The sequence below is a fragment of the Lacerta agilis genome, chromosome 9 (genome assembly GCF_009819535.1).
Source record: "Lacerta agilis isolate rLacAgi1 chromosome 9, rLacAgi1.pri, whole genome shotgun sequence".
Classification (NCBI taxonomy): Eukaryota; Metazoa; Chordata; class Lepidosauria; order Squamata; family Lacertidae; genus Lacerta; species Lacerta agilis.
Window position 1 is genome coordinate 63,625,392 of NC_046320.1, and position 27,871 is coordinate 63,653,262.

The 27,871-nt window shown below is 46.3% G+C and overlaps 1 protein-coding gene across 1 annotated transcript in view; it reads right to left on the reverse strand.

Moving 5' to 3' along the window:
• The window catches only part of FRAS1 (Fraser extracellular matrix complex subunit 1), a 306,274-nt gene that overhangs the window by 142,082 nt on the left and 136,321 nt on the right, over window positions 1–27,871 (reverse strand). The window contains exons 10-15 of the mRNA XM_033159574.1: window positions 25,053–25,148; window positions 22,756–22,933; window positions 21,020–21,163; window positions 19,386–19,520; window positions 8,784–8,927; window positions 3,475–3,618 (exon numbers count right to left, since the gene is read on the reverse strand). Of these exons, the coding sequence (XP_033015465.1) occupies window positions 3,475–3,618; window positions 8,784–8,927; window positions 19,386–19,520; window positions 21,020–21,163; window positions 22,756–22,933; window positions 25,053–25,148 (841 nt within the window). The remainder of the gene's footprint in view (window positions 1–3,474; window positions 3,619–8,783; window positions 8,928–19,385; window positions 19,521–21,019; window positions 21,164–22,755; window positions 22,934–25,052; window positions 25,149–27,871) is intronic.

Below are 27,871 nucleotides of genomic sequence, written 5' to 3' on the forward strand. Positions count from 1 at the left end.
TCATATCACTGCTTGAAAACTAATCTTTATAGTCAAGGCTTGACGGCTCTCTCTCCCCTCCAGGCCCCCCCCCCGGTTTTGTGATACCAGAAAAGCAGCAAAACTAGGCGCTTTAGCATATTCCGACCAAACTGCCGGGATACCTTCAGCTTGGTGGACCCCAAAGCTGAGCATGCCTGCTCTACAGATTCAGGAAAATTAAAAGCACAGGTCTGACTTTCCACAAATAGCATTGCCATGAGTCCAACGTGTGAGTGTGTGCTTGGAACTTTTAACATACAAATCATTTCCTTTCCTCTTAACTGCTCTGTGAAGTAGGTCACTGGTGTTTCCCATAGGGCTGAGAGAGTGAACGAGTTGCCTAAAGGAAAGGAGAAGGGAAGGGGCGAGACCTGGATTATGGGATAGCTAGAGGCTAAATTGGCTGATTGTCAAGAGAACCTGCAAATGGAGGAATCTTTCTCTAACGGCAGGAAGTTATTTGTAGGGCCAGCCATATCATTAGAGAGGATGCATCCATCTCAGATGCTTGGGGGGGGGGGCAGTGGCAGTAAGGTGTCAAAGAAAATAATGCTAATAATGCTAAATAAATAAATAAATAAATAAATAATATCTATATGCCGCCCATCTGACTGGGTTGCCCCAGCCACTCAGGGTGGCTTCCAAGAAATTATAAAGCCACAGGAAAACACAGTCAAACATTAAAAACTTCCCTATGCAGGGCTGCCTTCAGATGTCATCTAAAAGTCAGATAGTTGTTTATTTCCTTGACATCTGATGGGAGGGCATTCCACAAGGTGGGCGCCACTACCGAGAAGGCCCTCTCCTCTGCCTGTTTCCCTGTAACCTCAGCTCTCGCAGTGAGGGAACTGCCAGAAGGCCCTCAGAGTCCTGGCAGAATGATGGGGGTGGAGATGCTCCTTCAGGTATACTGGGCCTAGGCAAGGTCAGCACTGTGTGCACCACATGGCCTGCTAAATCAGCCCTCAGATTCCGGTGTTTAAATAAGACTCAAAGGCAAGGCAGCTTCTGAACATAGAATGGAAAGGGGTGCCATTTTGTTCTTCACCTCAGGCAAATCAATCAATCAATCAGTCACTGCTCTGAGCTTCTGTCCTTGCAATCGGGAGGGGATTTCAAGCCTAGGGTTCAAGCTCTCTGTTCGAAAACATCACAGAGCCTTTACTCTGGTGCATTTAAATGTTCTTCCTTCAGAAGTTCTGGAAGGGAGTTTCCAAAAAAAGGAAGAAAAGAAAAAAGAAATCCCCTACTGTCAACTTAAACGCCTCTGTGAATAACAAAGAGGCAGAATCGATGGATCACGTTCTTCTGCGTTGTTCCTTTTATCGTGATATATATATAAGATTTTCACTGAACCCTTTTTATGTGAATTCCCAGGACGATCAGATGCATTTTTATGCTTTCTTAATTCTTTCGGCTCAGAATGCATTTTTCTTCCAGGGTGGCTAAATATTGTGTTGCTGCAGGTAAAACTCTCTAGGGACTGATTTTAGCAAGCTTATTATGTTCTCTGTGCCTAGCATTTTACAGCATAGTCACTAATAATTTTATTGTTATGGGTCTCTAGTTTGTTTCTTTGGCACTACCTCGTGTTGCATTCACTGCGGGTTGCGAACGGCGCGGGTTGCGAACGGCGCGGGTCACGAACGCGGCAAACCCGGAAATGTTTACATCTGGGTTTCATCGCGCAATCTGTGCATGCGCAGAAGCGCGATATCGCCGCTCGGGTTGCGGAATTTTTGGGGTGCAAACGGCACCCCGGAACGGATCATGTCCGCAACCCGAGGTCCCACTGTACAGTACTTGCGCAGTTTATTTTTTGAATGCCAGCCATTCACCGTAACGAAGAAACTGAGTGACAGACAGCTAATCAAGCAACAAACACAAATGTAAATCATCATTTCCACTGTACACTTGATACAGTTTTGAGTGGAATGTTCCTTCACTTTCAAGCCAGAAGAACAGCCCGATCTGATGCATCTTTGCTCAGAAGTTGGCCCCGCACTGCGTTCAAAGGGACTTGCACCCAGGTAATGGCAGCCTAAATTGCCGAGCTGTCAGAAATCTGAGAAGCCCTATTCCATGGCGAGCTGTTGGATTGACAGTCAGAAAGGCTGAGAACACCAATGAAAGAACGCTAAAGGAATCACCTAAATGTCTGTGTCTGAGTGACTGCTCTCATTTCCCCCAGAAAGATGGCCCAGCTTGGATTTGACAGCTGTTTATCCTGCGTAGCTATAAAGCCTTTAGAATCTTCCTGCAATTTAGAAATGGCGCAAGTATTTTTTTTTTATTTTTTTTTTAAAGCAAAGGCTCACTTTTTAATTATTATCCGTTTCTAAAATGTATTCCCTACCCTTCGGTGCTCATTAGCATCCTCGGGACAGCTTACAACAGCAAACGATAAAAATACAATCATACGGAACAACAATATAACGCAACAGCTGTGTGCATGAATAAATCTCCAACAGAATCAGATCAGTAACTTTAACATCTCCCAGAGGTCACTGGGAAGGATACTGCAAACAGTGGTGTGTGTGTGTGTGTGTGTGTGTGTGTATCAATAGAAAAAGTTATTGCACTGGGATGGAAAGAAAAGGCTAAATGGGAAATGGGAAAATGGAATGATTATGTTTTTGAATACGTACAATCTGAAATATTTGCACAGATAGCGGCAGAGGATAGTTGGGAAAATAAATGCCAAAGAATTACAAATAAATGGGCAATTTACAGGAATTGGATAGAAAGGGGTGAAGCCAACCCAATCATACAAGCTCGAATGAACAGACTGTGTACATGGTTAAAGATCTGAAGAACGAAGGTCTGACCAGAGGGGAGGGTGGGAGGGGAGGGGGAGGGGGGGAAAAGTCCCCTAAAAGCTTGGTTGTTTACTCAGGTATATTGGAGATGTTTGAGAGCGCTACTTTGTTCAGTGGCTGTTTTAAATGACACATTCAAAATGTATTAATTGTATTCTGAACTTAGTGCATATCTTACTGTACTTTGATTCTTTTTCTGTAAATCAACCGCAGATTTTGTATATACATCTTCAGAATAAATAGTAAGTTTTAAAAAAATAATAGAAAAACAGACACAAAACATCTTTACATTTTCCTGCAGGCAGTGCCCTGTAAATCTAATCTTTACATTCAGACAGAGAGGCACAAATAAGGCTGCAAACATGACATCTGCCTTGGATCTGCAAGGCAGAGGGCATTTAATGCTTAGGTTGTGGGACTCCTTTCTATTACAAGGAAGCAAACACCACCAATACTTTGCTCCAGCCACCCATTTGAGACTATTCTTGCTTACGCAGGGCTTTTCTGACACAGGCCTCAACCGCCCGTCGATTTGTGTTTAATGGATGCGCGGCCTCCGCCGCCTGGGCTCTTTTGATGACCGTGCGGGATGCAAGTCTATAAATGAAATGAATTAATTCAAAGCAAGCCTCACCTCTGCATCTTTGAGAACTTTCTGCGTAGTAGTAGCCGCCGGGGCATTCCGACACGCAGCCCCCGCCGTGCAAAAGTCCGCCCGAAGGACAGGCTGAGCATCTGGGCCGGTCTGAGTAACATTTATCGCAGGTCTCGTTGCAGGCTAACGAAGTCAATAATACCAGTTGTGAGTTGCAACAGGCAAAGGGAGGGGGAAAGCAAGAAAAGTCGTATCAAGTTTGGTGTACATAGTCTCAATTCTGCAGGATTTTCAGGTTTTTTTTTAAAGCCCTCCTTTTCCAGAATGCTCTCCCCCCCCACCCCTTAAATAAGGCCAGGGCATCCTCTCAGGGCCTTATTTTAAGAAGGGGAATTAAAAATACGGTGTCCATTCCATCTGCTTGTTACAACAGGTTTTTAGATGGCTCTTAATACTGCTGCCATTGTTTTTTTACACCGTGTGTGGCTTTTAAAATTTATTAATGAAACCATAAGCCATTTTGGGTGGGCTACACCCAAAGAAGGGTCATATAAATTATTTTATAAATATTTATACTATTAATAAAGCACAAGAGCCACATACCATAAATTGCCGGGTGTTTTCAAAAGGGGAGGTAAAGCAGGGCTCACCAAGTTGGTCACATCCAGTTAACCACATATGAACCGCATTGTTTGGCTGGCTGCCGAGAACTACCATGACCCTTCCCCCCACCCCAAAAAAGGAGGGAGTCAAGCATATTGAAGGCCACGTGTAGGGTTGGAAAGGACCCCAAGAATCGTCTGGTTCAACCTCCTGCAATGCAGGAATCACAACTAAAGCAACCATGACAGATGGCCATCCAACCTCTGCTTAAAAACCTCCAAGGAAGGACAGTCTACCCCTTTCCAAGAGAGACTGTTTCACTTTCAAACAGCTCTTACCATCAGAAAGTTCTTCCTAACGTTTATTTTAGGCTTGTTGCTCCAGAGCTTTTATAGGCATGCACCAAGGGTTATCTGATTAGCCCTGGAGAGTAAAACATTCTAAGGACCGAACGCAGCTGGCCAACCCAAACCAACCCTATTAAATAGCTGCAAAACAGCAGGAGCAGGTTGCAATGTATACTAATGGAGAAGCAAAAGGAATTTGGCGTAGGACACACCACTATATCAAGGGCTGTGAGGGGAACCCCTTCGGTTTGAAGGCACCCTCTGCTGGAAGGGCTGCCCAGTCCGAATCCAACTGAAAGATAAAGGCCCCCTCAGAAGGGAGAGCAGGGAGGAGGGAGGTTTGCAGCAGTCTATCAACAGGTAAGGTAAAGGTAAAGGACCCCTGGATGGTTAAGTCCACTCAAAGGTGACTATGGGGTTGTGGCGCTCATCTAACTTTCCGGGTCATGCGGCCAGCTTTCCGGGTCATGCGGCCAGCAGGACTACACTGCTTCTGGAGCGCACGGAAATACTGTTTACCTTCCCGCCACAGCGGTACCAATTTATCTACTTGCACCGGTGTGTGCTTTTGAACTGCTAGGTTGGCAGGAGCTGGGACCGAGCAACGGGAGCTCACCCCGTTGCAGGGATTCGAACTGCCGACCTTCTGATCGGCAAGCCCAAGAGGCTCAGTGGTTTAGACCACAGCGCCACCTGCGTCCCTCTATCAACAGGTAACACCTGGAAAGCAGACTGAGCAAGCACTCCTGGTCAGCCTTCCTAACTATGGGGAGATGTACCATGTTTCCATTTAAATCATAGCACTTCTTTCTCAATTTGCATCTAAGCATATAAATTAACATATGCAATGCAATGCAAACTGAAGCCTTCCCTTTTGGGCAATGCCTAAGTGGCCACCCTATAAGGAGTGCTCAACCCTTTTTGGTTTTGCCCTGCAATCTCTGTCCACCCCCATCTGCTTTCCTTCCAGCCAGAGTTGAAAAAGTTACAGGTTGGTCTGCCATAAAGGTAATGGTAAAGGGCCCCCTGACCATTAGGTCCAGTCGTGTCTGACTCTGGGGTTGCGGCGCTCATCTTGCTTTACTGGCCAAGGGAGCTGGCGTACAGCTTCCGGGTCATGTGGCCAGCATGACTAAGCCACTTCTGGCAAACCAGAGCAGCGCACGGAAAAGCCGTTTACCTTCCTGCCAGAGCGGTACCTATTTATCTACTTGCACTTTGACATGTTTTCGAACTGCTAGGTGGGCAGGAGCAGGGACCGAGCAACGGGAGCTCACCCCGTCGCAGGGATTCGAACCGTCGACCTTCTGATCAGCAAGCCCTAGGCTCTGTGGTTTAACCCACAGCGCCACCCTATGGTCTGCCATAGTCGAAACAAAATATTTAAAAAAAATCCTTCCAGTAGCACCTTAGAGACTAACTAAGTTTGTTATTAGTATGATTTTTCGTGTGCGTGCACACTTCTTCAGATACACTGAAACAGAAGTCACCAGACCCTTATATATAGTGAGAGGGTGGGGAGGGGAATTGGAGAAGGGTGGTAAGAATGGGTGATTGGCTGATTGGTGCAGTAAACCTGTTGACGATTGTTAACGACTACAATTGGTCTTACAGGAAAAGGCAAGGGGTGAAGAAGTTAAAGAAGCAAGCCCAGTGAAAAAGTTGGCAACTGTGGTTTTTGCCAGCAATCTCTGCAACTGCAACAATCCCTCTTGCTTTCTACTTCTGCCCCAGGGATAGGTAGTCCTGAAACCCAAGACGCCTGTGTGCAAGGAATCCTTGCTTAGACAGACCGTAATCATAACATTATCTGGGTGAAAGGGTTGGTTTCTCGGCTGAGGATAGACATGCCCGATAGCATACATTGCTGGTACTAAAAACGCCACTCCTTTCTAAAGAGAGCTTGGTTATTATAAACAATCAGATGCTGAAAGATCGGAGGTTCTCTTGATTGCTGAGCAGCAATGAAAGCATAAAGGAACATATTTTCAAGTTGCACAAGACCACGCATGGGAAAGGTGCAGGAACAGACCTTGCCAACAGTTAATTTCCAGTTGTGCAATTTTTCATCATTATGGGGACTAAAGACTGCTGCTGGTGTAATTTTTTAAAAAAATACAGAATGGAAATGTGGAAGGAAGGCGGAGAATAAAGAAGAGTGGAGGGGAAACACTGGTACAAAAGTTGGGGGCCAGTCCCTCTCTCTGCGAGCGATGGCAGGAGCCCAAGGGGTCCCAGACACTCACACAGGGTCTATTCTCCTTTGGGGAATTGAATAGGTGGCGGAGACTGTCGCGCTTTACGAAAAAATGGTTTCTTCACCTATTTACACCTTCAGTCTGCATGAAGGGAGTCCAGGTCTTACGGCATGGTCATTCCAAGAGGCAACAATGCAAGCTGCCTGCAGTCAACCTCTTCCAAAGAGGGATCTCAGAAGAAGAAGAAGAAGAAGAGTTTGGATTTGATATCCCGCTTTTCACTACCCGAAGGAGTCTCAAAGCGGCTCACAATCTCCTTTCCCTTCCTCCCCCACAACAAACACTCTGTGAGGTGAGTGGGGCTGAGAGACTTCAGAGAAGTGTGACTAGCCCAAGGTCACCCAGCAGCTGCATGTGCAGGAGTGGAGACACGAACCCGGTTCCCCAGATTACGAGCCTACCGCTCTTAACCACTACACCACACTACACCACACAGCTCTTCCTTCTGCTTCTTCTTCCCATAAACCCTTTTCCTGTCCCCTAAAACATACACCCCATCGCCTTGGTAACAAGTCACTCCCCAATGGCTCATCCACGGCTGGATTTAGGTTTGATGAGGCCCTAAGCTACTGAAGATAATGGGGCCCTTTATATGTCCAGCTGTCCTTTGTCAACAACAAATTGTTGCATTTTTTGTGTGTTGACTATATGCTATATGGTAATTTACAGACCTAATAGGTATCTAAAGCCATTTGCACATAACAAAATATGTATTTTATCAAAGTAAATGTTGAACTGAAATGCTATTAAGAGGAAGTATATTAATAGTGAAATACAATTAAGAAGTATATTAATAATGAAATAATTATTAAGCGCCAACTAAAAATGATTGGGGGCCCATTACTTACATCATGGGTAGGCAAACTAAGGTCCGGGGGCTAGATCCAGCCCAATCACCTTCTTAATCCGGCCTGCAGACAGTCCAGGAATCAGCGTGTTTTTACATGAGTAGAATGTGTCCTTTTATTTAAAATGCATCTCTGGGTTATTTGTGGGGCATAGGAATTCATTCTTCCCCCCCCTTCAAAATATAGTCCCCCATAAGGTCTGTGGGACAGTGGACTGGCCACCTGCTGAAAAAGTTTGCTGACCCCTGACTTACATCATAGGAGCCTACACAACACAAAACACTGTTGCTGTATGTAGATTTTATTTTATTTGTTTTTTATCTTATATTTTGGAAATGTGCATCCAGTTTTTTTCTGTCCTTGAAATTCCCCCCCCCCCCAAAGAGAGTGGGGCCCTAACCTATAGCTTGTTTAGCTTATACATAATTCCTGCACTGGGCTCATCAACACCTTTTGTCATGTTAACAGGTTTGCTCCTCATGGAGCCAACCGGGCTGATTTGCATAAGCCAGCCAAGGAATACCCTGAATTCCCTATCTGGTGCAGTTCTGCACTTTAATCCATATTAATCAAATGCCAGTTAATCGAAAACCCTGACATTAATTTCTGGAGTTCAGGGAGATTCCCGCCCCACCCCCCTTAAATCTATACCAATACAATGTTGGATAACTCCTCCTGGCTTGGATAAAGAGTTTCACTGAGGGAATGGAAGAAGAAGAAGAACAGTTCAGATTTGATATCCCGCTTTATCACTACCCGAAGGAGTCTCAAAGCGGCTAACATTCTCCTTTCCCTCCCTCCCCCACAACAAACACTCTGTGAGGTGAGTGGGGCTGAGAGACTTCAGAGAAGTGTGACCAGCCCAAGGTCACCCAGCAACTGCATGTGGAGGAGCGGAGACGCGAACCTGGTTCACCAGATTATGAGTCTACCGCTATTAACCGCTACACCAGCAATGGCTCTCAGGGAGCAGAGTTTCCCTGACTGTCACTTTGCTTGTGGAGATGCCGAAGAGAACTGAGGGTGAGTCCTCGATGTCGTGAATCCACTGGTTCTCTCCATATGCGGATATGGTTTAGGTAAAATGCCCTGGCAGCCCAGAAAGGACTCCCAGGCAATTCCCCACCCCTGCTCTAAAGGAAGCCATTCCCCCCCCCCCCCCCGGGGACTCCTACCAAAATGTGAAACACAAAAATGGATACCAGTTTCACTTGAAGAACTCTGCAATAGAAAAAAACCAAAAACAAATGAAGGCCACTAGACAGCTTGAAGCTTTTTTTTTTTTTTTTTACCTTTGCAAACGCCATCCTGGATGTAGAACCCCTGGCCACAACTTGCAACGCAGGAACCTTCCCGTAACACGTCAGACGGGTCTTTGCAGGTGAAGCAATTGTTAGCATTTGGGCCCCAGCAAGTAGCGCAGGATTCATGGCAAGCTGAAGTTAAAAAAAAAAATGTTTGCAGGTCAGCCAATAACGGAGTTGCTTCATCCAGTCACTGGACATTGGAAACCTCCCTTGTAGGATTGCTAACTTCTCAGCCTGCCCTTGTAGCAAAGGTTTATAAACAGTAGCGTGTCCCACAGACATGTGAAAACATACGTCCCCATTCAGTGGAAAGATTCCCTGGCTATTTTCTGCATGTCGAGCTACCAGAAGCTATGGAGGATGGTCAAACAGGGAAACCAAATCACCTTTAGATATTACTGTTTCGGTACAGGCCAAAACCTTATTGGTGTGTGTTCAATCTCATGTCTCGCCTGCAGCTGGTCTATGCAGTTTTAGTGTAACTAATATCATACACACACCAAGAGCAAAATCAGGGGCTGAGTTATATCAGCTGTGTAGGCGTCAGCATGCTCAGCGAAACTAAGGCTTGCAGAAGAAGAAAAAGAACTCTTTAGAGGTATGAAATAAAGAAGACAAAAGAATCACCCCAAATGGCCCAACGGGGACTGAGAATACTCAGTGGCCACGGAATGGCGAGTGTTTTGTTAGGCGGCAGGGAATCAGAAAATGGGGAGGGAAGAGTTCATGGGAGTTGAATGGAGTATCCTGGAAGAGGCATGGCTGGAACACTGAGCAGGACCACCCGAACTGCATTGTTTTTTAAGTGTAGGTGGGTTCCCACGAGGCAGGACACAGGGATAACAGCAAGAACCTTTGCTGAACTAAATCACTGGGAAACAGGGGCAAAGCAACTGCTTACATACATTTCTGAAAGCCTGGGCCACTCCCACCCCCAACGTGATTGGCTGTCTAAACTTCCAAGCTGCGAATCACGACTCAGAGTTCAAGCGCCAATGGCAGAGGCCCAAATCCTGAAATGTTCTGTGATTGGACATCATGTATCGAATCAGAACACAGGAGCCCAGACTCAAGCTCAGGCAAACACAAACCACTGAATACATAAGAGTTTTGTTGCAGGTTCCATCTGTTTACATTATTATTATTATTATTATTATTATTATTATTATTATTATTATTATTATCATCATCATTCCTGCTCAACATGCAAGCCTGGTAGACCTTCATTTCTCATACACTTTTGGAGAGGTGACTCATTGTGGAGCTAAAAGCCAGCTTGCAGCAGCAACAGATATGTGTCTGTTTTCTGGGAGAGGCAGCAGTTCATGCTGAACTGTGCACAATGAAATAAAGGGAAGTTATGGACATCAGATCTACAAGAAGATACGCATAGGGAGCACAGCGGGTGGAGGGAGACAACATGCTGCTATCATCTGTGCAGAACAAGAGAGATTTATCTCTGGCATTCAGTACGGCTGTGGCATGTTAAGTCATGTGCAGCCAGCGCTAACACAAACACCGCAAAATCTCTTTAGTTTTAGGTATTGTTGCTTTTTTAAATTGATTACGCACAAGTTTTGTCCTGAAGATGTTCTGAACTTTTATTGTTCCTCAACAGGGCACGTCTTTGCTTGCTAGACAGACAGGAGTGAACCCCTGGTGACATTTGCTCCCGACTTGTCCGGGGGGAAAGGAATGGATATATAAAAACCAGCCCAGAGGGTGAGAATCCTACATTGGCAATTTGCAGGGCTGGTAATTTGCTAGCGTACCTTTAGGCATTTTATAAAGGTATAAATTATACAAACTGGGCCAGGATCAGGGTAGAACATAGCTACCATTATGATATGACAGGGCTCCTTTATCGTTTTATGATCGTAGGGCATGGGTTGCAGGTGTATTATTAAAGCTAAGCAGATCTCGGCCTGGTTAGTCTCTGGACGTTGGGCCTCCTGGGAGCTCCACGTAAGGCTCTTTAATCTTCCCATAGGAAAAAGATACCAGGGATCAAAGCATAATTCAGAAATGAGATTAGCAAGCAGCTCTCACATGCAGCCGTTTAAATCTCAGCTCGTAGGATAGAGCCTAGTCACTAACAGAAACAAATTATTCGAGAGAGGTTGATCACTAGGGCAAGGTAAGGGGGCAAGAGACCCCGTACCATTTTTTCTGCACCCTAAAATCCAGTCCTAAACCTGGCATTGGGTCCCTTCCAACTCTACAATTCTACGATTCTATATTCACAGGCTTCCTATCACACAGAGACTCCCTGGTGTCTTTTCCGCCTCTGTCTCTTGGCATAAGCACACCCGAATAATCATAGGCACATCTAGGTGTTGGATGCTGCCAACTTTTCTTGAATATCTGATGCTTGTGTCTGAGAATGGCTGAAATGCCCAAGGGAGAAAGATGGGGAGAAAAGCCAAAGTAAGTAAGACTCTGCCTGCAGTGGCTGCCTGACTCTGCCTCCCATTAGTTGCATTAAATGCTGAACTGCATTGAAATCAGGAGTATTTAAACTCAAGGGTCACATTCCAGTGGTGAGCAGGGCCAGAGAAGCAAAAGTGGGTGGAGAAATAAATGCAAATTTTACCTTTGTACAGCTGGCTAGTTTCTACACACACACACACACACACACACACACACACACTGGAATAATCAGAGTTCAGGTACACACTCCATATCCGTCAAATGCCCCAGAAAAAAACAGGACAACCCATTTTTCCTCGTGAGAGGGCAGTGGTCAAAATGGCCACTGCAATCTTGTGTGATTTTGGGATGCACTTTTTTCAGGAATGGAGACCCAAAATGGGCATTTTGGGGCACCATGCAAGATCGCTTTTGGGGGGTAGCAATCTTGCACATTTCCCCAAAACATGCATTTTGGGGTGCTGTGCCTGGGAAAAGCACTTTTTGGGGGTCACAGTCTCATGCCATGGAAGGTGGTGTTTTGGTTTGGGGCTGTTTCCTATCGCATGGTATGACATTTCAGTCAAGCAAAAACACTCAAGGAGTATGCAAAGCCGCTGCAGTGAGGGCACAGCCTGGGGAAAGGGGGTGTGGCCCAGGAGAATCCAGAGGGCAAGATAAAGAGAGACTCGGAGGGGTGAATTTGAGCTCTGGGTCTGAGGTTCCCCACCCTTGCTTTAGATAGTTCAGTTCCTTGGAGCAGAGATGTTGACTTCTGCTTATCCTACTTCATAAAGTGCCATATAGACGGTTTAATAATGACCCTTTCTTTGGAACACAAACTGGGATCCTACCATATCAGATCGCAAGGGAACAACTGCCCTCATCAGAAGGATTCATAAACAGACAAAAGGATTGTGAAAGGATGTATCTAAGGACCATTATTAGCCACAATGATGATCTCACACTTAAAACTCCAGAGCTGGCTCAACTCCAGAGAAGAGAGAGAGGAGGTGTCTGTCTCAATTTGCAGGCCAAATGAGGACAGCGAGGTGCAGGAACCATAATTAGGAAACAAGCCTGCTCAAATTGCCTTGTTTCTCAGATCCATTCCCCTCACTAACCTTTTCGTTCCCTCCTTATTGGACGGTTTTAAAAGCAGAAATCGTTGCAAGGCTCTTCCCTAGCTGGGATCAGGATGTCTATATTTAGTGCTGCGTGGACGGCGCAGATCAAATAGGAAAGGTCCATAGGATCGATATCTCCCTTGGGATTGCCTTGCATAACACACACTCCTAAGGTGTCCCTCACGTGACCGAGGAAGCATGTGAACAGGTACAGAGAGTCTCAGCTCAGGACTGTCATTCCCCATCCAACGCTCAATGATTGGTGCTGGTTGGCAGTGGTGCCGGAGGGTTCAGAGCAACTAAGGAGAGGGAAAAGTTCTGCTAACCCAAGCAGGTTTACGGGGGGGGGGGGGGAGATACAGAAGAAAGCTACAGCGCCAACTGCAACCTTTCCGAATTCCACTGTGAGGTCTATTGAGAGCATCGCCGTTGTGAAGCATCCAACCTAATCATTAATCTGCCCTAAAAGCCAATCACAGTCTTTTCTAAAGAGAAAAGGCACTGAGAATCTGATCAGCACATCAAGTGCCAATTTTCCATATATATACACATATATACACACACACACTCGAAGCTACCAACATGAGTCTGACCAAACTGCGGGAGGCAGTGGAAGACAGGAGTGCCTGGCGTGCTCTGGCCCATGGGGTCACGAAGAGTCGGACACGACTAAACAACAACAACAACAAACACACACACATATGCCCAAATACAATAGCAGCTGTTGTGCAATTTGAGCTGCTGCGCCCACGAGGAAAGCCGGCGAGGCAATTTATCCTAGGCTGCTTTTAAAGAAATAAATAAATCCTAGCAACTATCGATTCCTCCCCACCCCCTGCCCACACTTCACTCTGCAATGTCTCTTTTTCGTCTGGGCGGTTCTGGAGACTAACGGAAGATCTAACTAAATTTTAACCTGTGCTGAAACCAAGCATGGTGAATCAGAGAGAACCGAGCTTCCAGGCTCCCCAGTCTCTCTCTTAGTCTGGGGGGAAACCCTGCTTCAGGCCCCTGTGTTGGCAGCCCTGTTGACCCCCCCCCTGTTCGTAATGTTGTTGTTTTTACCAACATCTGCATGGAGTCTGAACCTGTAGCTGAGGTTCAGCGGACAGCATGGAGAAAGCTGCCCCTCTGAGACATGCAGTTCCCCATGCTGTAACCCGCTCCCCCTGTCACCCATGGTTCCTTTGAGTATTAATTGTGCAGTTAATGTTCTCTACAGAGTTCCAATTTCCGCTTTCCAATGCATTTATAGTTCTTTCAAAGAAGTGTCTGTCAAGGAAGAAAGAGCCATAGCAAATTAGTTTGCGCACAGATCTTCATTCTGGAAGAAAACATGTCGTGGGGTGAGCGGGGAAGGAATGATTAAAGAGGTACGTGGTTGCTTCTTGATGAAACGGGGAAAGAAAAGTTGGAAATGGATAATAACTGGCAGGTCTCCCCTTCAACTCTGAACATGCCCACAGATTCAAACCTGCCTCTCCCACCTGAAATTGCCCTCCAGCTGCTCACGGACTTGCTCCCACTCTTATGCCTTATCCTTTGCATTGGGGGGGGGGGGGTGGATGTGCGCGAAATTATATTAGTTGAAGGTTATAAGAAGTTAAGATTTGTATTAAGATGTTGTATTTTGATTTAGAAGTTAAAAGACATAAGATGTTGAGATGAAGACTATGAATATTGGTGAAAGAATTGTTAAAATAGGTAGAATAGTTACTAAAGTAAATTAGAATTGAATGCAGAAGAAGAGAACGGGGGAAGTCCCCTTAATTAGATTTGGAAATAAGATTAAGATTAATAGTTGGAGTGTTGGGTGTTCCTGTGGGTGAGGTATGTATTTGTTTTTTGTTTTTATTTTATTGATGTAGTTTGTAGTTTCTGTTTTGTTGTTGTTATTATTTGTTGTTTCTTTGCTGTTTCGGTTGTTCTCTGTTTTTTGATGTGGAAACCCAATAAATTTTTATTTAAAAAAAAGAAAAGAAATTATATTAGTTGAGTGTCATTAACCTTAGGTGAGGGATTTCAAATGGGTAATGATGAACCTAGAGTTAAAACCCAAAAAAAGAACAGGTTCCCTGCAGACAGAACCACAAAGGACTCGTGAATCCAAACCCAACAACAAGGAACACAATTACTGTAAAGGCAGTCGTCGCTTTGTGCAGGAGTTACGTTTCAGACCCCCGAGAGCCCTTGTATAAAGAGTGGGAGCAAGCGGGAAACTGGGAACCTGCTTTTTATTGAGTCAGACCAGTGGTTCTATCTGGACTGACTGGCAGCAGGGAAAGCAGTGGCCAAGCTGAGAGGGGAATCTCACCACTCGGATGCTTTCCCAGATTTCTGACTGCATGGCTAGGAAAATTCTTTTCACCACCTCGTGGGACCTAACGGACGGCCGTCGTCTCACGAGGTTTCAGCACTGAGCACCAGAGAAAAGCGATCGCTGGGGAAGTTATCCATTTGCAGTCACTCTGCGCGAGGGTGCAGAGAGGGGCTTAATGTCAGCTTAATCTGTCTTCTTCCCGCTAATGCCTCAAGCCAAAAACACTCACGTGGTGAGGGAAGTGGATAGCCCACTGAGTTATGAACAAGTTCTGAAACCCAGCACTTTCTTCCATGGGTTGTTAAAGGCCCCCCCTTCTTTTTATGCAGAAAAGTGCAGTCAGGCAGAACTAAAACAAATTGCTTGAACTCCTTGGAGGAAAAGGGAGAAGAAATTTTCCCAGCAACTTTCTCCCGCAGACATGCATGAGTGCAAATACGGATGAAATGTGGGACGAGTGAGCCGCAAAAGCAGTAATAAGGTGAAACGAATAGCCGTATTTGGCTGCGGGGGGGGGGGGGCTCGACAATTAAGAGACGCTGAAGAGAGCCGAGCAAGTAAAGAAAATGTAAAACTCAGTAGATGTAGACTAGAAGGAAAGCCTGCTCTGCTCAGCCACATGGGAAAGACCACCTATTCAATCTATGAGTGCAAGACTATGTGTGTTTCACTCCCATCCATTAGTTCACTGGGCAAGTGCAAAATTCAGATTTTGCCATCACTATTTGCAAATTCTAAAGGAACATTGATTTGTGCACTGTGCATATTCTAAGTGGGGTTTGTTTTTGTTTTTTTAATTGAATGCCATCTTTAGAAAATCCCAGCTTCCTTTCCCCAGATGCAATAAATTTCTAGACCTCGTGATTCTAAAAACCTTGAACCCAGAGACAGCACATTTCTCACACAAGACAAAATGACAACATGAAGGGGACTTTAGGTAGCAGCCTGGCTATAGAATCATAGAATCATAGAGTTGGAAGAGACCACAAGGGCCATCCAATCCAACCCCCTGCCAAGCAGGAAACACCATCAAAGCATTCCTGACAGATGGCTGTCAAGCCTCCGCTTAAAGACCTCTGAAGAAGAAGAAGAAGAAGAAGAAGAAGAAGAAGAAGAAGAAGAAGAGTTTGGATTTGATATCCCGCTTTTCACTACCCGAAGGAGTCTCAAAGCGGCTAACATTCTCCTTTCCCTTCCTCCCCCACAACAAACACTCTGTGAGGTGAGTGGGGCTGAGGGACTTCAGAGAAGTGTGACTAGCCCAAGGTCACCCAGCAGCTGCATGTGGAGGAGTGGAGACACAAACCCGGTTCCCCAGATTATGAGTCTACCACTCTTAACCACTACACCACACTGACTCCACTACACTCCTTGGCAGCAAATTCCACTATGAAACCAGTTTTGCTGGAAGGACACTTTAAAAAGGATTTGGGAGACCACAGCTCTCACCCTGTGAAGTATCAGCCAATGTAAACTCCTTCCAGGTCTCATTTCGGTCTCCGTGTGTGTGATTTGGCCCAGGGGCTGTCCAATTCTGACGCCCGTTGTAAGAACTATTTGGTAACCCATTTGCAAATTATCAAGCCACACATGCACAGGGTCGCACAGCATGTAAGGACAGTGCCTCTCAAGCTTTCTATTCTCCAGCCAGAGCTTCAGGAGGCTGAAAATTACAGAGATCTGTTGGTCCCAAAATGGCGACAGACAGAGGCAGTGTTTGGCATAATCAGCTGGCAAGTAGTGGCATGATGCAGCTACCATATCAACATGCAGATTGCCAGCTGCTTCCTACTCAGAATTCCATCTTGCCTAAAGATGGAGAAACACTTAGAAGCAAGAGGGGAACCTCCTGCTGTCATATTGGCTGCTGAAAGTGTGCTGTTATTAAAGGCGCCATGTTGCAAGTGGTTCCGAGGGGTCAGAAGTGAATCTATTAATTTTTTTCACTGGAAGGACATCCGTGTTTGCAGGACACTGTCAGACAACGGCATGATGATCATAAAACTCCCTGTTATTTCGGGGAACGTGGGCCTTCTTTCTACAGATTTTCACAATGTGACCATTTTTTAAAAGAATGGATTTGTGGCCTAAATTAAGCTGGGGTTTCCCAGCGAATTGGGAAATTAAGCTGACTTGAGAGTAAGCCCCACTGAAGTCAGTGGAGTTTTCCTCCGAGTAGACATGTTTGAACTGTTCTGATTAAATTAGAACAACAAGGGGTGGGTTGAGCTGGGCTTGGCTGCCAATGTTTCATGTTCTCCCCCACCTCTCTCAAAACGTCCTGCCCAGACCCTGCTCATTCCCTCTGTGCCCTCATCTCCCCCTGTTCCCCCCTCCGTCAGCCTTTGCCAAAACACATTCTAAATTCCTAAGGCGCCTGGATCATGGAAAGAAAATGAGTTATGCCTTTTCAAGCCGACGCAAGTGCGCTCTATTTGCAGAATGCTTTCTACCCACATAATATATGATTTCTCAGCAAAATGCAATTTGAGCCAATTGTTAACAATGTGGTAATTAGGCCAAATATAACCTTTTAAAGCGACACGGGTGGCGCTGTGGGTTAAACCACAGAGCCTAGGGCTTGCCGATCTGAAGGTCAGCGGTTCGAATCCCCGCGATGGGGTGAGCTCCCGTTGCTCGGTCCCTGCTCCTGCCAAACTAGCAGTTCTAAAGCACGTCAAAGTGCAAGTAGATAAATAGGAACCACTCCAGCGGGAAGGTAAACAGCATTTCCGTGCGCTGCTCTGGTTCGGCAGAAGTGGCTTAGTCATGCTGGCCACGTGACCCAGAAGCTGTATGGTGGCTCCCTCGGCCAGTAAAGATGAGCGCCACAACCCCAGAGTTGTCCGCGGCTGGACCTAACGGTCAGGGGTCCCTTTACCTTCACCTTTATGACCTTTTAAATGAGACTGGGGAAACCCCTAAAAAGCAACTGATCACTCTCTCTCTCACACACACACACACACAGACACACACACACAACAATTTTTCTTGAGGCTAATTTCAACAATCACATAATAACGTGCTCGTTATTAGATCTGTACACAATGGGTGGCATTCAATTTACTCAAAGTTAGCCCATTGAAATTAATGAACATGAGTAAGTTAGGTCCATTAATTTAAAAAGGTCTGTTCTGAGTTTAATTTACAGTGTAATCCTGTGCATGTGTACTCAGAATTAAGCACCATTGAGTCCAGTGGGTTTTACTCCCAGGGAAGTATATGAGCATAGGATTGCAGACTTAGGATGGATTAGCATGGCCAGGGTATTATTTAGGGGTTTTTGTTGGGGTACTTGTGTTGCTTTTATTAACTTTTTTGTATCATTATTTTAGATGTTATGATTTATGTGGAAATTATTTCAATGTGGTTGTGTATTATTTGATATTTTATTATGTTATGTCTGCAATTGTCTATTTTTCCATGTTTTAAGCTGCCCTGAGCATGGTTTTAACTGTAGAAAGGCAGCATACAAATAAAATTATGTGTGTATCAATATACCCTAACATTCTTCATATACAAAACAAAATAAAAAATTCCTTCCGGTAGCAGCTTAGAGACCAACTAAGTGCCTGCACATGAAAGCTTATACCAAGAACAAACTTAGTTGGTCTCTAAGGTGCTACTGGAAGGAATTTTTTATTTTGTTTTGACTATGGCAGACCAACACAGCTACCTACCTGTAACATTCTTCATATATTTTGTTTCCACTTAGTTATGGCAATTGGCAGCTGAGATACAAAATCTTCCATTGTTCTTGTTATTTTTTAAACCTTATTTTTTGTATCAGTTTAATAACAGCAGCTGCTGTTTGACATTTTTGTTTTGTATTGTTATCAAGCATCTCTTTTACATAAAATACCAGCAGCCTTGTACTCAGCATTGCTCGAGAATTCTAATGTTCAGTCCGCCATCTTGTTTCAAAATGGCACACAACTGTATCCAAAAACAGGCAGAAAACTTTTCCTTGAATTCCGGAAACCATCATGCACATTGTGGCTGAAATATTGTAAGAGGTGTCCAAATGCATAGAGGAAAAAACAACTTTTCAAAACATATAGTAGAGAAGAAGTCATTCAGAGATGAGAGGGGATTTGAGACCAGCTCCACAACAAACATGCTATCTGTTGTTGGGCCATACTGGCTGTCCTTACTACACCAAGGAGAATACAAAAACAACTCATGTCATCAAACATGGGTATCTACAGGGGCGTCTTAGCCATAGAAACCATAGAACCACGGCGCCACATTCTGGAGGGTGCCAGGGAAGAGGTCCGGGGGCCATGTCGGCAGCTCAGTAGGGGCGGGGGAAGGCAGGAGGAGGCGATCGGTGGCAGCGACACAGGCGCGCAGCAATCAGCTCTTCATCCCTCTGTTTGCCCCTCTCTGGCTGGTGTGCGCGCCCCGCCTGGGAGGCAGGCGCGATCCCCGGTGGCCTCCCCTCCTCTCGGTGCTGCAATTGGTCGGCGGAGCGCTTCTCCAGCCTGCCACTGCGCAGGACTGCAGGAGGGCGCGGGGCGGCGGGAAGGAGCCCAAGGGGTCCCCGTGGAAGGGATCCACATGGAACCCGAGCCAAGACCAGTCCCTAAACAGGAGACCTCCCTGCCAAAGGAGCCACCCTCCAGCTGCTGCCCACCCGGAGGGAAAGGTGGGCGTGGGGGGCACCGGACGGATCCTTGCACCACGGCGCCAGATAGGCTTAAGATGGCCCTGGGTATTTATCTATCTTACCTGCGCACTGGAGGGGTCCTGGAAAGAATCCTTCACCACATGATGCCACACACTGGCCATCCTTCAACTGCAGCGAATCTTTGCATGCTGTACACACAAACCCGTCAGTGCAATTTGAGCATGTCTTCTTGCAGGCTGGCCAAGACAGGAAAGAAAGAAGAGTTTATTACAGAACAGGAATCTGCAACTGGTAGCCTTAGGGCCATATCTGCACACTTTGGAGACTGCCCCCTCCTTGATGTGGCCTTTCAGGTGCTTATGAAGGATCTAAATCATCATACGGGTATCAGTAATCTTGGTAGAAGGCTCTGCTACAGATGATGGTGAGTGGTTCCTCATCATCCTGGGGAAAAGTGACAAGAGGGGTGCTGCAGGGTTCTGTCTCGGGCCCAGTGTCATTCAACAACTTTATAAACAACTTGGATAAACGAGTTGATGGGATGCTCATCAAATTTGCAGATGACACCAAACTAGGAGGGGTAGCCAATGCTGCAGAAACAGAATCAGGATTCAAGGTGACCTTCGCAGATTGGAGAACTGGGCCAAAACTAATGAAGGGAATTTCAATAGGGACAAATGCAAGGTTCTGCACTTAGGCAAGAAGAACCAGCTGCACAAATGAAAGATGGGGGACACCTGGATTGCCAGTAGTACATGTGAAAAGGATTTAGGGGTCTTAGTAGATCACAAGCTCAACATGAGACAACAGTGTGATGCAGCAGCAAATAAAGCTGATGCTATTCCAGGCTGCATCAGCAGAAGTCTAGTGTCTATTTGGTCTTGGTCATGGAGTGAGTGCTGTGTCTAGTGCTTTGGACCACAATTTAAGAAGGATATTGACAAGATGGAACGCATGCAGAGGAAAGCAACCAAGATGATCAAGGATCTGGAAACCAAGCCTTATGAGGAATAGTTGAGGGAGCTGGGTATGTTTAGCCTGGACAATAGGAGACTGAGAGGAGATAGGATAGTCATCTTCAAATATCTAAAGAGCTGTCACATGGGAAGATGGAGCAAACTGGCTTTCTTTTGCTCCAGAGGATAGGACTCGAACCAATGGCTTCAAGCTACAAGAAAGGAGATTCTGACTAAACATCAGGAAGAACTATCTGACCATAAGAGTTGTTTGACAGTGGGACAGACTCCCTCAGAAGGTGGTAGACTCTCCTTCCTTGGAGGTTTTAAACAGAGGTTGGATGGCCATTTGTCAGGGATGCTTTAGTTGAGATTCCTGCATTGCAGGGGGTTGGACTAGATGACCCTTGGGTCCCTCCAACTCTATAATTCTATGATGTTTCTGACCAAATGAAAACAACAAAGGCATCCCTCTTGTTGAAAAGCACACACTGACCAACTTTGATAGCCAACACAACTCTGGGCATGCTGTTAGCACCCTTTTTCTGACAAAGGGAAGCCACAATTGACAGAGTCCTTACCTGGAATCATCTGCAAGGAAGAAGGGCAGGTTATTAAGTCATTATTTTATTTGTAGGGGAAAGTTGATAAGTCTGCTTTTCATTATCCAGAAAAGCACACCACAGAGAGTTACAGGCGCACACAAAAACATGAAACCGTTTTATTTTTTCTGCAGCTAAGTACGATATTTGAAATATTGCAAATAATGAATAGATTACCTAAGCAAAGCCCAGCGTCCTGATAATACCCGGATCCACAGCTGGCCACACAGCGCCCAGCCTGCAGCCGCTTGGTTGTGTCACGGCAGACGTCGCAGAGGTCAAAAGACTGTGAGCAGGTCACACAATCCTCATGGCACCGGCCTGTTGTTGGTGGAGAAGAGACGACTCTGTTTCAGTATAGTTGAGTGTAACAGTCCGAGGGCAAAGATTTTATCAGGCCTCTTCTCCCTCAACTGTCATTTGGGGGGCGGCCATTTTATCAGTGGGAGAGATAGGGATAGCTGTCTAGAAATTGGGGCCTACATTTTTGAGTCTCCCCCCCCCTTCCCTCCTTGTCCCCTGTGTTGTATTTTTGTTTGTTTCTTAGAATGTAAGCCTGTGGGTAGGAAGTGTCTTGTTTTGATTTCATGTCAGTTGCTCTGGGAGCTTTGCTGGCCGAAGAGTGGGGTACAAATGCTATTATTATTATTGTTGTTGTTGTTGTTGTTGTTGTTGTTGTTGTTATCATCATCATCATCATCATCATCCGGGTGGCTCCCAACAAAATGTCAAAAACACAATAAAACATCAAACATTAAAAGCATGAAGAAATAAATAAAAATATGCACATATACGGTATTGTTGTGGTTTTGTTTTAACTGGAAAAGCCTCAAAAGTTATTACAACTGTTCGCTCGCTGCAGCCTTAAAACGTGGCGCCGCGCGGCTCCGGTGGGAAGGGGAGCCGCGCTGCGGGCGCGTTTTAAGATGGCAGGCGCAATCGGACGGCGCCCCTTCCGACCAGCACCAGCACCACGCGGCGCCGCGTTTTAAGGCTGCAGCGAGCCAACAGCAGCGCTGCTGTTCGCCCGTTGCAGCTTTAAAACGTGACGCGGCGCAGCTCCGGTCGAAAAGGGTGCCGGCCGATCGCGCCCGCCATCTAGGGTCGACTGCGCATGTCCACCCAAGATGGCGGGCGTGATCGGCCGACACCCCTTCCGACCGGCACCGGACCGCGCCGCACCATGTTTTAAGGCTGCAGCGGGCGAACAGCAGCGCTGCTGTTTGCTTGCTGCAGCTTTAAAACGCGGCGCGGTCCGGTGCCGGCTTACAGTGGTACCTCGCCAGACGAATTCGTCTTGCAAAAAACAGCCATGGACGAATTCGTCTCGCGAGTCAACTAAAAACTTGCAAAACCCTTTCGTTTTGTGAGTTTTTCGTTGTGCGAGGCATTCGTCTTGCGGGGTACCACTGCAGTGGAAGGCTGCACCAGCCTGCATGACATTGAGAGACACATGTGTCACCACGTGGCTCCCTCAATCTTGTGGGTAACCTGGCGCCACTGAGTGGCCTTAGGTACACACTTCCCTCCTTCTCTCTCTCTCTCAAAACACCGGTCACATATAACTTTCATCTTCAAAGAACAGAACCGGTTGCCAGTTATCTTCTGGGTCCAGTTCAAGGTGCTTATGTTGATATTTCAAGCCTTCCAACAGCCTGGAGCTCAAATGTCAGAGAGAACACCTTCCACCCTATAGAAGGACAGTTCAAAGGCAAACACACACACACACCCTTACATCCTTTTGTGTTGGGGACCTTTGTAAGGCACCCTTTCCGGCTGAAGAGCAGGGCAAAGACTCTTCAAATAAACAAGACAAACGAGTAAACAAACACAGGATACCTGCCCCCGAGCCTTCAGGGACAAGGAGGGGCGAGACATTTGAAGAAACAAAGTTCAACGGTCATAAAAAATACCTGGCTTGCAAGGAGGGCAGCATTGTCCTGCCGCGGCAACTGCCACGCTGCCTGCGGGGCAAGTCGGACAGGACGGAGAGGAGCAAATCACATTGGAGTCCTGGCACTCGCATTCGCGGCACAGACCCTCTTTCCATTTTTCTCCGCTCTGCAATGAGAAAACGACAACGGCTATGGCCTACTGTATCTTTTCAGCACTATGTTATTTATTAAACTTCACAGTAAGTGGGGCCAGAGCCGAAAGGGGATGGAGCAACAACTGCCGATTTTACCCTTGCACAGTATGTTGTTGTTGTTGTTCAGTCGTTCAGTCGTGTCCGACTCTTCGTGACCCCATGGACCAGAGCACGCCAGGCACGCCTATCCTTCACTGCCTCTCGCAGTTTGGCCAAACTCATGCTAGTCACTTTGAGAACACTGTCCAACCATCTCATCCTCTGTCGTCCCCTTGCACAGTAAGGTGATTTCTAAACACACAGCTGCAGCTCCCAAAGGGGTTTCACAGTCAACCTCTCTTCACAGGGAACTCTGGGAGTTGTAGTTCTGAGAGGTGGGTGTCCTCACAGCTGTCAGCACCCCTTAGCATACTACAGCTCCCAGAGAAGGGCTAGGGGAAGCCATGACTGTTTAAAGCAGCATCGTTGTGCTTTAAATGTGTGGTGTGAATGAGGCCACACATGTGTGCATAAAATGTACATCTGTACGTGTCTTCGGATATAAAAATAGGCATCCCACCCCTTGACAAACAGCTGAGCTAGCCTTGGAAAAGGAATGCTTTGCTCTACTGGCAAATGCTTTGATGCAGGCTTAGATGTTACAGTTCAGACAAAATTGATCTTTTCCCCCTGCCTGTATTGATTACACTGTTAGGAGCCATTCAATTGTACAAATGTAGCTGCTAATATCATCATTCAATTGCCAGAATAAGGAAAGCCCTCAAAATCTGATGGCATCAAATTATGATAAAACAGCTAAACATTTGGGAGCAAGAATGCTGTAAAACATTATCGAATGAGGTAATCCCATTCCAATAAAGCTGGCGATTGACAAAGAACATTTCAAGATTGTTTCCAAGCATCCTGAAAGTGCCTTTCTGTTGTGCAACCTCTCTCTCTCTCTCTCTCTCTCTCTCTCTCTCCTTGAAGCACATTGTAATCAAACCGCAAGTGAGCGGGATAGTTTTGCCGTTGGGCAAAGGGCTGGAATAAATTTCCTTTGGGTACTTCTGTGACATATAATGCTGTGAATTTGGCAGTCCTGGCTACTGCGAACCAATCTTGATTTTTGCCTAGAGTGACTGGGGCGACCCCGTCAGATGGGCGGCAATCATCGCCTGATTGACAGTCCAGGAGGCCTGACAAAACATGATGTACTGGTTGAAGTGCAGGAAAAGTCAATAGTCTCCCAGGGATGGCACTCGCCATTAATCATGGTGGTAGCCCAGCATGCTTATTTGTTCCTAAGGTGTTTATTGATTGCAGTTTTGGCTGCAAGCTGTCAGCAGCCTGGCTACCATTTTGTATCCTCCATCAGGCCCTGGTTCTATCGTCAATCAATCAAATTTTTATTACGGTCCTAGACCAGCATAAGTAGGTGGGGGTACAATCATTTAAAATCTGTGAAACGTTTTGCAAAGCTAAAATTATTAAAACAGAATGTATATATAAAAGACTAAAAGAAGGGTTAGGGGCATTGAACAAAGGTGGAAAAGAATAAAAGGTTAGTATTTAAAAGGCTATGGCTATCAATTTACAAAGCATTTGGATATAAGTGTTCATTAAATCTAGTTTGTGGTGCAGGTCAAGGATCTAGTGTCATTCCAGGGATACATTCATTGCAGTGAGGAAATAGCAGGTGCCACCCAAAAATGCTGGAGAATTTTTGGGGGGGGATTCTGCATATTGGCCTACCTCTAGGGGAGCAAGAAAAACCTCAGAAATTTTCTCAGGGAAACTGCTTAGCTCCAGTTCTCTGCTTAGCTCCAGTTTCCAATGCCCTTTCGCCCAGAGGAAACTAAAAACCGGAGAGAAAGGCTCCTGGAATGTCTCTCATTACAGAGGAATGGGGCAAGAACCTAAGGATTGATTGATAGACACAGCCAGTTCTCAACATCCCAACACACTGAAGCATGGCCAAGAAACAGAGCCTGGACAATTCAGACAAGAGCTGGCTTGACTCTCGCTGCAGGCAAGGGCTAGCCTCGTATGCAATGGCTCCCCGTGAGTTCTCCTCTTTGGGTGAATATCATTCTTCAATCCATCACCCGAACAGTTCTATGTGCCCCAAGTTTTCAGGACACTTACATATTTGGTATGCCCTTGGTGAACACAGGGCCTGCCTCTGGAAATGCATTCAGGACAGCACTTGCCTTCTAAATGAACTAATTCTTCACCCTGTGGAGAAAGAGGCAGACGCAGCATGATACCCAGAATTAGCATTTAAAATAAAAATAAAAATGCAATGCTGGAAGAAGACAGTGGGAGCCCGACCATTTTTTTTTACTGGAATGCAGTCTTTAAGATCCTGTTTCCCTTTATCACTCCTGGAGCTCATTCCATCACTCTTGGTTCTTTCCCAAAAGATATGTGTGCTTAAATACCTTTGTGGCTGCAGAACAATTACCGCAAGCTCCCAGTCGAAATGCCGCAAAACTGGCAATGGGTCAAAACGGGGATCCAGTTTCATGGACTGAATCCAGCCCTCATGGCTATCACAATCAGCTTGCTTGATTACTTTGTCGTCCATCACAAAAGTTTTCCCCGAAGAGCTCAAGAGTGCTGGAAAGGGCAATGGTCCCTTTTTTAGTCTCACAACCACCCAGGCATAGATTAGGCTGCTGGGAGGGCACAAACTGCATGATTGCCATTGAGAAGGAAGAAGAAGAAGAAGAAGAAGAAGAAGAAGAAGAAGAAGAAGAAGAAGAAGAAGAAGAAGAAGAGACAACAACCCTCTGGGAGAGGGTAGCTGGCCCAAGGTTACCAAGTGAGTTTCACTGCTGTGGGGGAGCTGTTTGATGGTGGAAGAGACTTCCAATGGACTCTCCTTCCTTGGAGGTTTTTCAGCAGCGGTTGGGTGGCCATCTGTCATGGATGCTTTAGCTGAGATCCTGGCATTGCAGGGGGGTTGGACTAGATGACCCTTGGGTCCCTTCCAACTGTACAATTCTATGTATCTATGGTTCCTCTGAAGGCAACATTTCGTTGACCCTTCACGGGGAAAGCTTTGATCAATGTTTGATCACCTCCGGGAAGTGTGCTTCTAGGAAAGGGAGGTTAAACTATTTATACATCTGTTGCAAAATTATGCAGTGAGGAAAGAGCCCTTGTCACAGTACATATTGTTAACATTCCCGGTTGGTGCTGTTACCTTCACCAGCACGCACAAGAGCCCACTTCATATAAAAAGCAAGGGCAAATATGTACGGGGTGGGGTCCTCCCTGCCAAAAAATGTCCGCCTGCCTGCCAAGATTCAAAGCTGCGGAGGATCGTTTAAGATAACGGTCTCATTTTTTCGCTGCCCAGCTTACAATGCGAGGCCAGGGGCCACGGGAGTGGCAGCAAGGCTATTGAAGTGAAAGACTCTTCAAAGGTCTACACAATAGTTCGCGCCTCGTGTGATCCCCATGGCGACGCTATGTTCTGAAAAGGGGGAAATGAAGAAAGAACACACTTGTTCTCTGACGTTTTCTCCTCAGAACATCATAGCCTCCCGTTCTGTCGGGTGGGGACCCTCTTAAGAGCAGTCCTGCAAGATCAGACCTGGGGTGGCATTCAGCTAAGCCCTACTCAGAGTAGAACCGCTTGAAATTAATGATCCTAAGTTGGGCGTGTCCATTAACTTCAAGGGGTTTACTCTGAGTAGGACAAGCGTGGAATACCACCTCAAAGGCTTAGTCGGTCCAGCATCCTTTATCTCCGGTGCCAACATAGGGCCCCTGAGAAGCCCACAAGCAGGATAGGAACACAGGGATGTTTTCTTGCTCAGGATGTTCCATAACCAGCATTCTGTGTCCAGGGCAGCTGTCTACCAGCTCTACCTGGTACGCAGGATAAGACCCTACCTGCCCGCGGACTGTCTTGCCAGAGTGGTGCATGCTCTGGTTATCTCCCGCTTGGACTACTGCAATGCACTCTATGTGGAGCTACCTTTGAAAGTGACCCGGAAACTACAACTAATCCAGAATGAGGCAGCGAGACTGGTAACTGGGGGCAGCCGCCGAGACCATATAACACCGGTCCTGAAAGATCTCCATTGGCTCCCAGTACGTTTCCGAGCACAATTCAAAGGGTTGGTGTTGACCTTTAAAGCCCTAAACAGCCGCGGTCCAGTATACCTGAAGGAGCGTCTCCACCCCCATCATTCCGCCTGGACACTGAGGTCCAGCGCTAAGGGCCTTCTGGCGGTTCCCTTACTGCGAGAAGCAAAACTACAGGGAACCAGGCAGAAGGCCTTCTCGGTAGTGGCACCTGCCCTGTGGAACTATCTCCCTTCAGATGTCAAAGAGATAGACAACTTCCAGACATTTAGAGGACATCTGAAGGCAGCCCTGTTTAGGGAAGCTTTTAATGTGTGATATTTTAATGTATTTTGATTTTTGTTGGAAGCCGCCCAGAGTGGCTGGGGAGATCCAGCCAGATGGGCAGGGTATAAATAATAAATATTATTATTATTATTCAGGAACACCCTGCCTCTGAGCCCGGGGGGAACATACAGCCATCCTTTCCTTAAGTGGGGCTACATTTGAAGGTGACTCAGAAAAGACAATTAATCCAGAATGCGCCAGCTAGACCTGTGACAAGAAGCGGTGACTGGGACCATATAACACCAGTCCTAAAGGACCTACACTGGCTCCCAGTATGTTTGCAAGCACAAAGTGTGGTTCTGACCTCGACCCTGAAGGAGCATCTCCTTCCACTATTATCATCCACTAAGGTCCAGCTCCGAGGGCCTCCTGGCAGTTCCCTCACTGTGAGAAGTGAAGTCAGAGGGAACCAGGCAGACAGCCTCTTTGGTAGTGGCGCCCGCCCTGTGGAACACCCTCCCATCAGATGTCAAGGAAATAAGCAACTATCTGACTTTTAGAAGACATCTGAAGGCAGCCCTATATCAGGATGC